The sequence below is a fragment of the Pongo abelii genome, chromosome 6 (genome assembly GCF_028885655.2).
Source record: "Pongo abelii isolate AG06213 chromosome 6, NHGRI_mPonAbe1-v2.0_pri, whole genome shotgun sequence".
NCBI classification, from domain to species: Eukaryota; Metazoa; Chordata; class Mammalia; order Primates; family Hominidae; genus Pongo; species Pongo abelii.
The window spans coordinates 132,398,182-132,413,622 of record NC_071991.2 but is presented as its reverse complement, the minus strand read 5'-3'; the positions used below and the strand labels follow the sequence as shown (position 1 = coordinate 132,413,622).

At 34.2% G+C, this 15,441-nt stretch overlaps 1 protein-coding gene across 17 annotated transcripts in view; it reads right to left on the bottom strand.

Moving 5' to 3' along the window:
• AGBL3 (AGBL carboxypeptidase 3) overlaps positions 1 to 15,441 on the bottom strand; it is a 169,970-nt gene that overhangs the window by 95,649 nt on the left and 58,880 nt on the right. For 6 of the 17 annotated variants that reach the window (XM_054559842.2, XM_009243248.4, XM_054559845.2 and 3 more), the window contains 6 exons: positions 14,630 to 14,768; positions 12,675 to 13,454; positions 10,056 to 10,218; positions 3,456 to 3,582; positions 2,426 to 2,526; positions 2,089 to 2,201 (listed from right to left, as the gene is read on the bottom strand). In XM_054559842.2, the coding sequence (XP_054415817.1) occupies positions 2,089 to 2,201; positions 2,426 to 2,526; positions 3,456 to 3,582; positions 10,056 to 10,218; positions 12,675 to 13,454; positions 14,630 to 14,768 (1,423 nt within the window). Of the gene's footprint in view, positions 1 to 2,088; positions 2,202 to 2,425; positions 2,527 to 3,455; positions 3,583 to 4,380; positions 4,452 to 10,055; positions 10,219 to 12,674; positions 13,455 to 14,629; positions 14,769 to 15,441 lie in introns of those variants that run through there. The other 11 variants (XM_054559841.2, XM_054559847.2, XM_054559850.2 and 8 more) reach the window with 8 other exon arrangements.

The following is a 15,441-nucleotide window of genomic DNA, read 5'->3' as shown; positions in this document are numbered from 1 at the left end:
ATAAGAGCTGAAACTATAAAACTTCCAGAAACGTAGGGGAAAAGCTCCATGGTACTGATCTCCGCAAAGATTTCATAGATACGACACCAAAAGCATAGGCAACAAACCCAAAAATAAACATATGGGACTACATCAAACTAAAAAGCTTCTGTACAACCAAGGAAACAATAGAGTGAAAAAGTGGCCTATAGAATGGAAAAAAATATGTGCAAACTATACATCTGATAAGGGGTAGTCTACAAAATATATAAGGAATTCCTTCAACTCAATAGCAAAAACCCCTATAACCTGATTTTGTCATAAAATGGGCTAAGTACTTGAATAGATATTTCTACAATAAGACACACTGGTCAACAGGTATATGAAAAAGTGCTCAACATCGCTTATCAGGGAAATGCAAATTAAAACACAATGAGATATCACCTCATGCCTGTCAGGATGGCTGTCATCAAAAAACCAAAAGACAAGTGTTAGGGAGAATGTGGAGAAATTGAAACCCTTGTACACTGTGGTGGGAATACAAAACAGTGCAGCTGCTACTGAAAACAGCACAGAAGTTCCTCAGAAAGTCTAAAAACAGAACTGCCATATGATCCAGCAGTCTTACTTCTGGGTATTTATCCAAAAGAACTGAAATCTAGATATTAGCATTCCCGTTTTTATCGTAGCACTATTCACAATAGCCAATATATAGAAACAACCTAAATATCTTTTGACAAATGAATGGATAAAGAAAATATGGCATACCTATTCAGCTTTAAAAAAGAAGAAAATTCTGCAATATGTTAACATGGATAAACAGCGAGGACATTACACTAAGTGAAATAAGCCAATCACAGAAAGACAAATACTGTATGATTTCACTTTTATGAAGTATCTAAAATGTCAAATTCATAAAATAAAAGTCAAATGGTGGTTTCTAGAGGGTAGTAGGGGAATGGGACTTTAAGATAAGCAAGATGAATAAACTCTAGAGATCTGCTCTACAGTATTGTATCAAAAATAATAAAATATTGTACAGTTAATAATTTAAGAGGGTATATCTCATACTGTGTTCTTACCACAATAAAATAAAAAATGAAGTAACAATCGACTCCAATGCTGGAAGAAGAAAAGCCACGAAACATATTCTTATCATACTGTCTAGCAACCATGCTCCTTGATATCTACTCAAAGAAGTCAAAGACTTATGTCTACACAAAAACCTGCACATGGATGTATATAGCAACTTTATTTATAAGTGCCAAAACTTGGAGGCAACCAAGATGTCCTTCAGTAGGTAAACTGATATATAAACTGTGGTACATTCAGACAATGGAATATTACTGAGTGCTAAAAATAAATGAGCTTTTAAGCCATGAAAAGACATGGAAGAAACTTAAATGTGTATTACTAAGTGAAAGAAGCCAGCCTGAAAAGGCCACATACTGTGTGATTCTACCTATATGCCATTCTGGAAAAGGCAAAACTATGGAGACAGTTTAAAATGTCTGTGGTTTCCAGGGGTTAGTAGGGAGAGATGGTTGAATAGGTGGATTCTTAGGGTGAATCCTTACAGTGAAAATACTCTGTATGATACTATAATAGTGAATACATATATTATACATTTGTCAAAACCTGCAGAATTAACACCAAGAGTGAAGCCTAATATATCCAATGGACTTTGGATGATAAAGACGTGTCACTGCAGACTCATTAACTGTAAATAAGTACCACTCTGGTAGGGAATATATAGGAACTCTCTGTACTTCCCCTTCCATTTTGCTGTGAATCTAAAACTGCTCTAAAAAGCTAAAATAAAGTCTATTAAAAAGAAAGAGAAAAAGGAAAACAATAACCAAACAAAAACCAATTTCATAGGTCTTTCACACACTATTCACAGTACACTGTACATAGTAATGTTCATGTTACTTGAATAAAATAATGAAGTCTTAATGAGGTCTGGCCAAAATAATGGGCATAGGAGAAATTTTCCACCACTTACAGTTGGATTTTCAGTTGAGAATTGACAATAAAATGCTGGTATAATTATAAAGAACATAGTAAAACAGCACAACAAATTGCATTACTTCAGCAGCCTTGAGTTACCTAGACTCTACATCCAATGTAATGTCTATCACAGGTGTGTCTGAATCCTCAAAGACTTTTTCCAGGGTTATATGTCTTTCCATTTCTTCTAATTCTTTCAGGCATCGATAATACTAGGCAAAAGTAATAAATGAGCTCATTATGAAATAACTTTATTTCCTAATTAAACTATTTGAGTATTTATGGACACCTGGAACAATTGTTACTGGGAAATTAAGTGCCAAAACCCCAACAACACTGTTGGGACATTAAAAGGCAAACACTGCATAGGCCCGTAGTCAGCTTATGTTGTCTGATAGACTGGAGTCTGATGCATTACCAAATGGACTTTGCTTACCTTGGTCCGGTCGGGATCACAATAATCCAAGAGAGAATCACAAAAATGATATCCCATTGATTCCAGGTCTTTTGTGCTGAAATGAGTGCCTCGTTTATTACCTAAAACATCAATAAGTTTATCCACCCTTGAGGGTAAGTTAATAATTTTTCTTAGCAGGTACATTGCAAAACAGTATAAACAAAACATTGATATGATTCCATATCCTGTCCTTTAGATTTTCTTCTCCAGGGCAGGTCATTTAACAGCTCATTGCTTTCCCTTGTTCCTTTTCCACCATCTGGACCAAAGCTGATTTAACACACATTAGTACATGTTTTAAAGGCAGAAAAAACTTCAATAAGACAGTTATAGAATATTTGGTTGCCAGTTAGAAACAGTGGTAATAATCACTTTGAGAAAAACTCATGTAAAGATTTTATGAGAAAAGGTTTTCATCGTCCCAAATAATGTTATATCAGTATCAAAGTGCTTTAAAAACTAGCTGGAAAGTACATATGTGGATTTCTAGCACTTTAAGTTGATACATTTTTCTGATAATGTGACAATTATTTTAATATGGAGTATTCTAACCATGTTAGGATATGCTAGCTGTAACTAAAAGATTTCTTAAATGGGACTACAAAGCACACTTTTAATTTTTTTTCAGGGAACCAAGTGCTTTCATTTAAACATATATTGACCCCCAAAAGTCCATTTTGCCTTGCAAATAGCAAATTCAATAAAAAATATTTTTAAAAAATCTGTAGATATCCCTTTAAAAATAACAAGCATTTAAAGATTACCATATGAAACAACCAATTAGAGTATTCTGTTTATATGCTTAAATCTTCCTTTCTAAACAAAGGAAAATTATGAAATAGAGATACCGTATTGTGAGAGTTTATTCATCCTGTTTATAGAATTGATTAAATATTAGTATTATTTAAATAGGAAGAAAGTGCTATTGTCTGTACTGTTACATTTACATTAAATTATACATGTTTGGTTTAAAGCTTTGAGAGCTGTGAATGAGAACCCTTGGTCTTACCCAGAGTAGATCCACAAAAGGTGGCCTCCATGGTAAAGCTGTTCCTGATTCCCATTTTCCACATTACCACCCTTCCTGTTCCTTCTTTGCTCTTCTGGACATTAAACTTGCAAGCTGAGAATGAAAACTGAAAAGCAGCAAATAAAAATGAGACTCGTTGTTCTGGTACCTATATCTTTTTTTGAAAGTAGTATTAAAAATAATAAAGTGGTTATGCAAAGTCTATAATTCTCACTAAAGCTTCAGGAGCTACTTTTTATTTCTTGACCAGTGGAAATACCTCATTTTAAGGATGATATGTTCACATTTCTGAGAACTATAGATTCTAATTCCTGCAATAAAATTTACTTTCTATTTTTATAGGAAGATATGTATATATCTTTATGTAACATATATATTCAAAATAAGTTCTTTTTTAATTTTTAATTTTTGCAGGTACATAGTAGGTTTATATATACAGGGAGTACATGAGATATTTTGATAGAGGTATGCAGTGTGTAATAATCACATCAGAGTAAATGGGGTATCCATCACCTCAAGCATTTATCCTTTGTGTTACAAATAATCCAATTATACTTTTACTTTTTAAAAAATGTATAATTAAATTATTATTGACTATAGTCACCCTCTTGTGCCATCAAATACTAGTTCTTATTCTATTTTTTGTACCCATTAACCATCTCCACTTCTGCCCTCCCCCACTACCTTTCCTAGCTTCTAGTAACCATCCTTCTATTCTCTGTCTCTACAAGTTCAATTGTCTTAATTTTTAGCTCCCACAAATAAGTGAGTACATGCAAACTTTGTCTTTCTGTCCCTAGCTTATTTCACTTAACACAATGATCTCCAGTTCCATCCATGTTGTTGCAAACGACAGAATCTCATTCTTTTTTATGCCTGAATAGTACCCATTCTGTATATGTACCACATTTTCTTTATCCATTCATCTGCTAATGGACACTTAGGTTGCTTCCAAAAGTTGATTAATTCTTGATGCTGTTGGGATAAAATTTTATACTTTTAAAAAAGTTATAGGAAGGGATTCAATCTTCATTCATGTTAGGAATGAAGATTAGTGTTGGAGATGTTCAAAAATAAAGATTCTTAATCTTCATATGAAAGACCATTTGAAATTATGCCCTGAAAGATTGTCTACAAAGTAATTTTTTGAGGTGCAATTTTATTTTTTCAGTAACATACAATAAAATTGACTTTTTGTGTTCATTCTATGCATCTTTTTGTTTTTGTTTTTGAGACAGGGTCTCTCTCTGTCACCCAGGCTGGAGTGCAGTGGTACGATCATAGCTCACTGCAGTCTCAAACTCCTGGGCTCAAAGCTATCCTCCTACCTCAGTTTCCCAAATAGCTGAGACCACAGGCACTTACCACCATACATAGCTATTTTTGTATTTTTTTCACAGAAATGAGGTCTTGCTATATTGCCCAGGCTGGTCTCAAATTCCTGGCCTCATGTGATCCTCCTGCCTTGGTCTTCCGAAGTGCTGGGATTACAGGTGTGGGCCACTGTGCCCAGCCTCATTTTATGAATTTTAACACACATATAGATTCCTGTAACCACCATCACACTCAAGATACAGAGCAGTTCTATTATCCTAATAGGATAGTTATAGTCACACCCTCCTGCCACCTCTAACCCCTGGCAACCATTGATTTGCTCTCTGTCACTATAGATTTGCTTTTTCAAGACTGCTATATAAATGGAATCATATAGAATGTAATCTTCTGAGACTGGCTTCTTTCACTTAGCCTAATACTTTTGGGATTTATTCAAGTTGTTGCATGTGTGAATATTCATTCCTTTTTATTGCCAAGTACTATTCCGTTGTATGGGTGTACTAAAATGTATATCCATTTACCAGTTAAAGGACATTTTGGGTTGTTTGCACCTTTTGGCAATTATGATAGCGTTGTTATAAATGTTTGTGTGTACAGGTTTATATATGAATGTACATTTTCATTTCTCTAGGGTAAATACCTAGGAATGGGATTGCTGGATCATATAAGTGTACAATTTACTTTATAAGAAACTGACAAACTACTTTTCAAAATGATATACCATTTTGCATCCCCAACAAAAATGTATAGTATGAGAGTTCCAGTTACTCCAAATTCTTATTAGAACTTGGGACTGTCAGTATTTTTATTTTAGCAATTCTAAAGGTGTATAATTGTATCTCCTCATGGTTTTACTTTGCAGTTCCCTAAGGGCTACTGATGTCAAACATCTTTTAATGTGCTTATTTGCCTTCACATATCCTTTTTGGAAACGTGTGTATATAAGATTATTGCCATTTTTAATTGGGTTGTTTGTTTTATTACTACTGAGTTATTCTGGATAAAAGTTCTTTGTGAGATATGTGATTGAAAATAATTTCTTCTATCTGGAGCTTATCTTTGTATTCACTTAGGAGGATCTTTAAGAGAGCAAAAGGATTAATTTTGATGATGTCCAATTTATCAATTCATTACAATCCAATGGATAATGCTTTTGGTATTTTCTAAGAAATTTTTGTCTAATTCCATGTCATAAAAATTTTCTTCTATGTTTTCTTGTAAAAGTTTTACAGTTTTACATTTAAGGTTTGAGGGTTAGGTGAAAGTTTTTTGTTTTTTAGATGGATGTCCAATTGTTCCAACACATATTTATTTAAAGGTTTCTTTCTCCATTAAATTTCCTGTGCACCTTTGTCAAAAGGCCATATGTATATGGGTCTATTACTAGACTTGCTATTCTGTACCACTGCTCTTGGTGTTTACACAGTTCCTATTAACATACTATCTTTATTACTGTAGTTTTATACTGTCATAAAATTTGATAGTGTGATTCCTTCAACTTTATTTTTTAAAATTGTTTTGCCTATTCTAGTTCCTTTGCATTTCCTTATCCATCTTAGAATTAGCCTGTTTATATCTATAAACAATTATGCTGTGATTTTGTCTGAAACTCTGTTAAATCTACAGATCAACTTGGGGGAGTTGACATTTTACTTGTTTAGTCTTCCAATCCATAATACAGCACGTTGTCTCCATTTCTTTGGGCCTTTGTTTTATTTCATCAGCATTTTTAAGGCTTTAGCATATAGAATCTGTACATTTTGTTAGATTTATAACTAAGTATTTATTTTGAAGCTATGATAAAAATGGTATTGTTTTTAACTTTGGTTTCCAGTTTTTTCATTGTGAGTATACAGAAATGCAATTGTTTTTTGTGGGTTGATCTTGTATCCTACGACCTTGCTTAAATTCCCTCGTTAGTTCTAGTTCTGTGTGTGTGTATGTGTGTGTGTGGTGTGTGTGTGTGTGCGTGGATCACTTTTGATTTTCTGTGTAGATAATTGTGCCACTGTCATTACTTCTTTCCAATCTGTCTGCCTTCTCCTTTCTTCTGCCTTTTTGAAGTGGTTAGAAGCTCCAGTACAAGGCTGCATGAAGTGGGGAAGAGTGGACATTCTTGTCTTCCTCCTGACCTTGGGCAGAAAACATTCAGTCTTTCATCAACTGTGTTGTTAACTGTAGAGTTTTTTGTAGATGTCCTTTATCAGGTTAAGGAAGTACACTTTTATTTTTTATTTGCTGAAAGTTTTTTTTTTTTCATAACAAGATGCTGAATTGTGTTAAAAACTTTTTCTATATCAATTGATGAGATCACACAGTTTTTCTTCTTTCAACTTTGAACATAGTGGATTACAATGATTCATTTTCAAATATGAAACCAGCCTTATATTTTGGGATAAACCCCATCTGGTCATGGTATATTACTCTTTTTATATATTGCTGGATTTAATATGCTAATATTTTGGTGAGGATTTTTGCATCTATGTCCATGAGGGATATTAGTCTGTAGTTTTCTTTTCTTGTACTATCTTTGTCTTGTGTTGGTATCATGGTAATCCTGGGAAAGACTGCCTTTAAATTTTTGGTAGAATGCTTCAGTGAATCCAACTGGATCTGGATATTTGTTTTCTGGAGTTTCTTTTTGAAATGCTTTTCAGGACTATTCAGATTATTTCACCTTGGGTGAGTTTTGGTAGTCTGTAGTTTTCAAGGAATTGGTTCATTTCATCTAAGTTGTTAAATTGATGTGCATAGAATTGAATTTCCCCTTATTGTCCTTTTAATGCCTGCAGGGTCTGTAGTGATACCTCTCTTTCATTCTTGATATTGGTAAGTCGTGCCATCATTGCCTCCCCCCTACCCTTCTCTTCCTCCTACTTTCTCATCAATCTTGGTAAAGTTTTATCAGTTTTACCAGTCTTTTCCAAGTACAAATGTTGCTTAATTGATTTTTTTTCATTGTTTCTCATTTTCCAATTTCATTGACCTGCTTGTCTTTATTATCTGCTTCCTTCTGCTTGGTTTATTTTACTCTTCTTTTTCTATTCTTAATGTGGAAACTTAGATTACTAATTCAAGACCTCTGTTCTTTTCTTTTTTGAGATGGAGTCTCACTCTGTTGCCCAGGCTGGAGTACAGTGGTACGACCTTGGCTCCCTGCAACCTCTGCCTCCTGGGCTCAAACAGTCCTCCTGCCTCAGCCTCCCAAGTAGCTGGGATTACAGGTGCACACTGCCATGCTTGGCTAATTTTTGTATTTTTAGTAGAGATAAGGTTTCACCATGTTGGTCAAGTTGGTCTTGAACTCCTGACCTCAAGTGATCTGCCCACTTCGGCCTCTCAAAGTGCTGGGATTATAGGCATGAGCCATTGTACCCAGCCTATTCTTTTCTAATATAAGCATTTCTTGCTATACATTTTCTTCTAAGTGCTACTATTTAGCTGAATTTCATAAAATTTCATGTTACATATTTTCATTTTCTTTCAGGTGAAACTATATTCTAATGTTCCTTAAGAGTTCCTCTTAGGCCTAAGGATTTTTTAGAAATGTGGTTTAATATCTACATGTTTGTAGATTTTCCTCTTTTATTGATTTAGTCTAATCACATTATGATTAAAAACATACTTGTGTGATATTATTTTAAATTTGTTAGTATTTGTTTTAAACCAGGATGTGATTTATGTTGGTGCTGTTCCATGTGCATTTGAATATAATGTGTATTCTGCTGTTTAGTAGAGTGTCCTATAAATGTCAAATCCAGTTGGTTGATCCTTGCCTACTGTCTATCTACCAGTTCCAGATTAATGTAAGAGGTATTTAAAATCTCCAACTATAATTGTGGATTTTCACAAAAAGATTTTTTTTTTTTTTGGGACAGTCTCGCTCTATCGTCCAGGCTGGAGTGCAGTGGCGCCATCTCGGCTCACTGCAAGCTCCGCCTCCTGGGTTCACACCATTCTCCTGCCTCAGCCTCCTGAGTAGCTGGGACTACAGGCACCTGCCACCAAGCCCAGCTAATTTTTTGTTTTAGTAGAGACGGGGTTTCACTGTGTTAGCCAGGATGGTCTTGATCTCCTGACCTCGTGATCCACCCGCCTCGGGCTCCCAAAGTGCTAGGATTACAGGCGTGAGCCACCGCGTCCGGCCCAAAAAGATTTTTATAAGAAACATTTAACAGAAAACCTAGAAATAGAAGCCTCTATGTTTTAAGCAACCTTTAGATGATGTGGAAGACCTGTTTAAGCTGCAGAGTGGTGGTTTGAGTTATTCAAGAAATTGGTCCATTTCATCTAAGGCACAACAGCTTAGAGATCTAAAACCCTAAGAAGCATGTCAAAAGACAAACATTAAAATATCTTAGTAACACAGAATTATTTTATAGGAGTAATAAACTATACCTAAGAGTATTGACAGTATAAATTTACATAGCAATAGCTTCAGCTATGGGGTTGGGTTTTCCTGTCTTTCTTTCTGAGGAAATGAATCCTCTTTGGGGAACAAACCTGTTCTTTCTTTAAATAGCTATTTTTATCAGATCATCCTTTCCTTTTTATGTCTTTGGGCCCCAATTATCCCCAAAAGACAATTAGTTCTTCTCAGTAAGTCCTTTATAATTGAATTGATTGGTTGAGAACTTAAGGGAAAGTCTGCAGGAATTTTCTTTGCTATGTTAACATCTTTTCCCTAAAGAATGATTAAAATATAATTTTCACATCTTGGTAAATGAGGCTCCAATATTTCCATAGTTTGTGAAAATAATAATATACTTTATTCTTTTCTCATTCTAATTTCTATATATTTTAAAAATATTGGTTATTGGATTAAGTTTTTTCCTAGCAAAATTCTAATAAATACTTTGAAGAAACTGTTACACATTTCTTAAGAATACACATTTCTTAAGAAATTAATCTGTATAATTTAGGCACTCAATGACTATTAAAACAATAAAAAAACCCTAAAGTTGATTGATAAAAATGACTAATAGAGGAAGCTTTCAAAAGGTAAAAGAGCAGTGGTATTATGGTGGTACGTTTGGGGTCATTTTTGCCGTTTTTCCCCATATTTTCAAATTATTGCTCACTAAGTAGTTCTATATAGTTGCTTTCTTATTGTCAATTGTATAAACTGGTCAAACTAACTAAAAAAAAAGCAGTTTGGAACAGTATTATCCACGTGGGCCATTCTGCTATCTCACATGGGCAACATTTGATAAAGGAAAAGTTAATACCTTAAAAGGTGCTTACTTTATCTGGACAATTTTTGCTTAGCATAAGTGGGAAGATTCGTTGCTGTAAGTATAATGTCTTAGATCTGTCACTACCATCACAGCCATACATGAAGATGTTCTCTTTCCTACTATGGCCATGAAGATCACAGTATAAAATAACCTCTCGTTTCTCCATCAGTCTGCCAGGAAGAAAGATAAGTTACTAACTTTTATCTCTGCATTTTTCTTCTATAGGTACAACTATGGATTTATAAGTGTAATATCCAAATAAACACAGTTTCTTATATCCTAGCTTTCTCTTATCTATATCGCATATTACTAATATACAATTTTTAAAATCTACAATAATTTATTAACTATATAAATATCTGAATGCAGGCCGAGCACAGTGCCTCATGCCTGTAATCCTAATGCTTTTGGAGACTGAGGCAGGTGGTTCGCCTGAGGTCAGGGGTTTGAGACCAGCCTGGCCAATGTGGCGAAACCACCTCTCTACTAAAAATACAAAAATTAGCTGTGTGTGGCGGCACATGCCTGTAATCCCAGCTACTTGGGAGGCTGAGGCAGGAGAATTGCTTGAACCCAGGAGGCAGAGGTTGCAGTGAGCGGAGATAGCATTACTGCACTCTGTTGAGTGAGACTCCGTCTAAAAAAAAAAAAAGTCTGAATGCAGTAGCCTTCCATTATAAGGACAAAATTTACCTTACTCGCAAGACTTTCTTCAACAAGATCTCTCTGCTTTATTATTTTGATGTTTTCACTCTTGCCTTTGCCCATTACCTTTCACATATTTTCTTTCTGACTGAAATACCTTCTTTCTTTATCTTTGTAGATGTAAATACTACCTGCCATCCTTCAATACTGACCTCATGTCTCACTTCCTTTCTAATTTGTCAAGGCCACAGAGCTTTCTCTTTTTGAACTTCGGTAGCACTTAAAGATATTGGTACCATTTGCTTGGCCCTTGTCTAGAAAAGTTTTTATATTTTTCATATTGAAGCTTATTAAGAATGGGGAATGCTTCAAATCATCTAGAACAGTGCTATGCACATAATAAGTACCCAAATATTTGTTAAAAATTGAGTGCTTGATGACTTGGTGCTGAAACCAATTAATATTTAACCCTTGATTAGTGTGGTGATTAAGTTATTATTTTGAGAAAAATGGTACCAAAGTTTGAATTGACTTTTTCTGATAAATTTCTAACAAATATCTAAAAAAAAATTACACATTCCTGAAGAGCACCACCTTTGGTCTATATAATTTAACACTCAATATAAAAATAACAAAATAAAAAATAAGTCCCTCAAACTGATTGATAAAATGACTAATATTAATAGAAGGGGCTTTAAAAAGTAAGAAAGCGTGGTGATAAGGTAGTAGGATTATTACTTAACTAATCAAAATTACATATACTATTTGCTATATCTGGAAAGATAAACACCAAAATGTTAGCAATAGTATTTATAATATTATGAAATATATTACATTTGTAACAAAAATATTAAAACCTAAAATATAAACATTTAAAGCATTTTGCTTCTATTAGAAACCATACTGCTTTAAACTACAGTGAAATTACAAACTAAAATTTATTATGTGTTAATTTATTGCCCTTTTCTTATTTGCTGCCTAATAAATTCTCATTGATAACATAAGATTGATATAAAGCCACTAAAGGATAGTTACAAGTTTCTAGAAAACTAACTAGATTATAAGGCATGAATATCAAGTTAAGTTCTTATATATGAAACGTGCTGTACATTTTTAAGCCACAAATTCCTCAGTCTTTCAGTTTCTTATAAACAAGTCAAAAGGAACTCTACTTCTAACAGATTAATTTCCAAAGAGATGGTATTACTTCTGAAGTGAAACAGGATATTAGGGTCTCTCATCTTACATTAATTTGAATAACTTTAGAAACAGTTTGGATTTTCTTTTTACCCATAGGTAAACAGAAATACTTAGTGTAAGATTTTACCCATAGGTATCTTTATGGGTAAAAAGATATTCTACTTATGTTATACTAAGTATTTTATACAAAAATCTACTCTCTTATTCTAATATGCTTTAAATATACTTAATCTTATATATCCTTACAGCTGCTCACCTTTCCACACACGTGACTGACTTCTTATCCTACTTACCTGTGTATGATTAACTGGATTAAGATATTTCTCTTTCTTGGAAGTCTTTTAGAAACCTGCTGAATAGACTCCTGCCTTAAACTTCTTACAAGACAATCAGAGACTAACTGACATTTAAAAGTTTCTAGAGAGAGAAGCCAACGGTTTCATGTATATAAAATATATATATTTATAAAAAAATAAAATTATTTTAAACATCAGTGCTACCATTATCTTTAGCAAGAAGCCAAATTTGGGATATGCGAGCTTATTAGTTTCATCGAGTCATCAAAACATTCTAGAATCTGTTTCACTATTTAAGGGGAGGTTAGTGAATCCAGTGGCATAATGACAGAAGGGTATAGAATCACAGTTGTGAATAACGGGGAAAAAATAAAGTAGTTAGACAATCTTGAGAAGTTACAGTAAAATGAATGAGATTGTGGGAGCAAAATTCTTACTACCAAGTTTACTAAATAAGCAGAGAGGTAATTTGAGGCTTATTTTACCTATGAACCATGTTCCGGGTATACCATACAGAAGGAAAAGATTCCTTCAGGAGAGATGTATAATTACGGTTTAAATCCCGTCCAGCTAAGGAACAGCGATAATTTCCCACAATCACACCATCTGGATTCAGCATGGGTACCACCTTGAAGATGAAAGTGTCCCGAAGCAACTGTGCATCACTTGAGTGTCCTAAAATATAATCTAGGAAGCCTTTCATGATCCAAGAGCTGTTGGTTTCCCCTGGATGGACCCTTGCAGTCAGAATCACAGCCTTCCGCTTTCTTGAGTCAGAGTTCTTCAAGGGGGTAGTGATTGTTAAAATATACACCATGTTCCTAGCAAGCGTGTGGCACAAAACACGTATTTTACAAAACTTTGACCGTACTGGATCATTATTGATGCCAGAAAGGTATTCTTGCAGGTTGGTGTAAGTGTATGGATAGCAATGAGCAAAGTAGCAGGTATCTTTGTTGTGTGGAAATTGAAATGTCCATGTAAGAGAGAAATAATGCTGCCCATCTTGGCCTGGGTTGTTCCTATAATACTTGATTTGGTCTCCTATTCTCTGCCAGCCAATATGATGAGCCTTGGCCTCTTTTTCAGAATAGAACAGTGGGCGCATACCCCGACTGTAAAGACTAGCAGGTTTGGTGAAGTTGACAATAGTGAATCTGTAGACTATTCCTGCTCGCATATTAGTGACTTGGAAATAGTACCACTGGGTGTGTTTATTTGTGAAGAGGTCAGGGCGTACAGTCAATTGGTATTCATATTCTGCCCTAATACACAAGAAAGAAAGGGAAAAAAGCACGTAAGAATGTAAAAAAAATTACATTTTGTAAAAAAACCAATGTAAAATTTTGAGTTAAATTAAATAAGGAAAATTATTTTATTTTTACTCATTCACAGAAAGCTTTGTTAGGAAACAATGTAAAAGATAAAAGTTTTGAAATTTTCCCCTTTATTGGATGAGAAACTGCTTCTATGCTAATTCTAAATCCTTTGTATTCCTTGGTAATTCAAGAGAGCACATAAAAACACAGGTATTTGATAAAAGTTTATATATTTCAACCTAATTATATTTTCTATATAAGAAATGATTAAAGAGTTACCAAAACTGAAGCAAAGTCCAACATTTCTTTTTTTACTTCAGACATATGTATCTATTACAGTCTAATACTAGGGATATAAAATAACTATCACTGAGAGATTTAAACACATATAAATTAATGTGATCACATAGATTACATAATTTGAACTATTTGAGAACAGGAACTGCATTCGATAACTATTTGCATCCCTTTACTTAGTCTTTGGAGATGCTTAAATAAAGGCAAAAATAATAATTTCACTGGAATGTTATTTATATACATAACAATATTATCTGGTTAGTCGTGACTATTTTTCTCTACCAAGTAACTTTCTATTCTATAAGTACTCTGCACTTAGCATGTAATGTGTATGTGTACAGTTGTAAATAATCACATAGGAATAGGTAAAATAAATGTTGCAAAACCTTGATAGCTGTTGAGTCTAGGTGATAGGTATGTGGCAGTGAACACAGAATTGTACTATTCTGTGTACTTAAGTGTATGTTTAAATATTTCCATAATATTTTTAAATAAAATAATGCCCTTGGGATATTCTATGGAACACTCATCCCAAGAACTATTTCAATACAAAGTTTGAGAAGCACTGTGTGTGTGACAACTCATATTGCCATATTGAAAATGTACAGTACAGAAGCCTTCTTAACTTTACCTCATAGTTCTCAAAATTATTTGAACTCAGAATCTTTTATACTCCCCTCCTCCACAACAATTTCTAATTATTAATAGTATCCATACTTCAAGGAATTACGGTTTAATAATGGATACTAAGAACTTTAATGTACTTGATACAGAAAATAATAGTTGATGGTCTAGCTCCTTAAATAAAAATAATTAGAACTTACACTTTGACTACCTTCTGTAGATTACCACTCTCAAACCTTGCTTCAAACATCAAAGTATTGTCACGGTAATCCACAGGTTGCTTCAAAGGTGTTCGGTTACCCCCAACTCGGGAATACACAAAACAGGGCTCTTTGTAAGCTGATGAGAGAAGAAGATCATAAAGATGTCAAGGTATACCTAAAGTAAGAAGGTTATTCTGCACAGAGTTTGGAGCAATAGTACAAGTATAAGGATTGTAAATTTTAAAGTAACTGGACACTAATTTATATAGACATGTTGAAATAAGAGAGTCTAAGAGTATTTAGACTAGAAAAACAATGCCTAAAATAAATTTGTATATTTCTTACATTAAAAATACTCATTTGGCCAGGCGCAGTGGGTCATGTCTGTAATCCTAACACTTTGGGAAGCCAAGGCAGGCAGATTGCCTGAGCTCGAGGAGTTCAAGACCACCCTGGGCAACATGGTGAAACCCTGTCTCTACTAAAAAAAAAAAAAAAAAAATTAGCCAGGTGTGGTGGCACGTGCCTGTAGTCCCAGCTACCCAGGAGGCTGAGGCAGGAGAATTGCTTGAACCTGGGAGGCAGAGGTTGCAGTGAGCAGAGATCGCATCACTGCACTTTACCCTGGGCGACAGAGTGAGACTCTGTCTCAAAAAAAAAAAAAAATTCACTCCGTTTCTGGTCATGATGAAGTAATTGGTTCTGAACTTGCCCTTTCACCATAAATGACTGTAAAACTGGCTAAAGGATATGAGCTGTTTTCATGCATTTGGACAACAAATAGAACAACTATGTAGGATCTTTGAAAG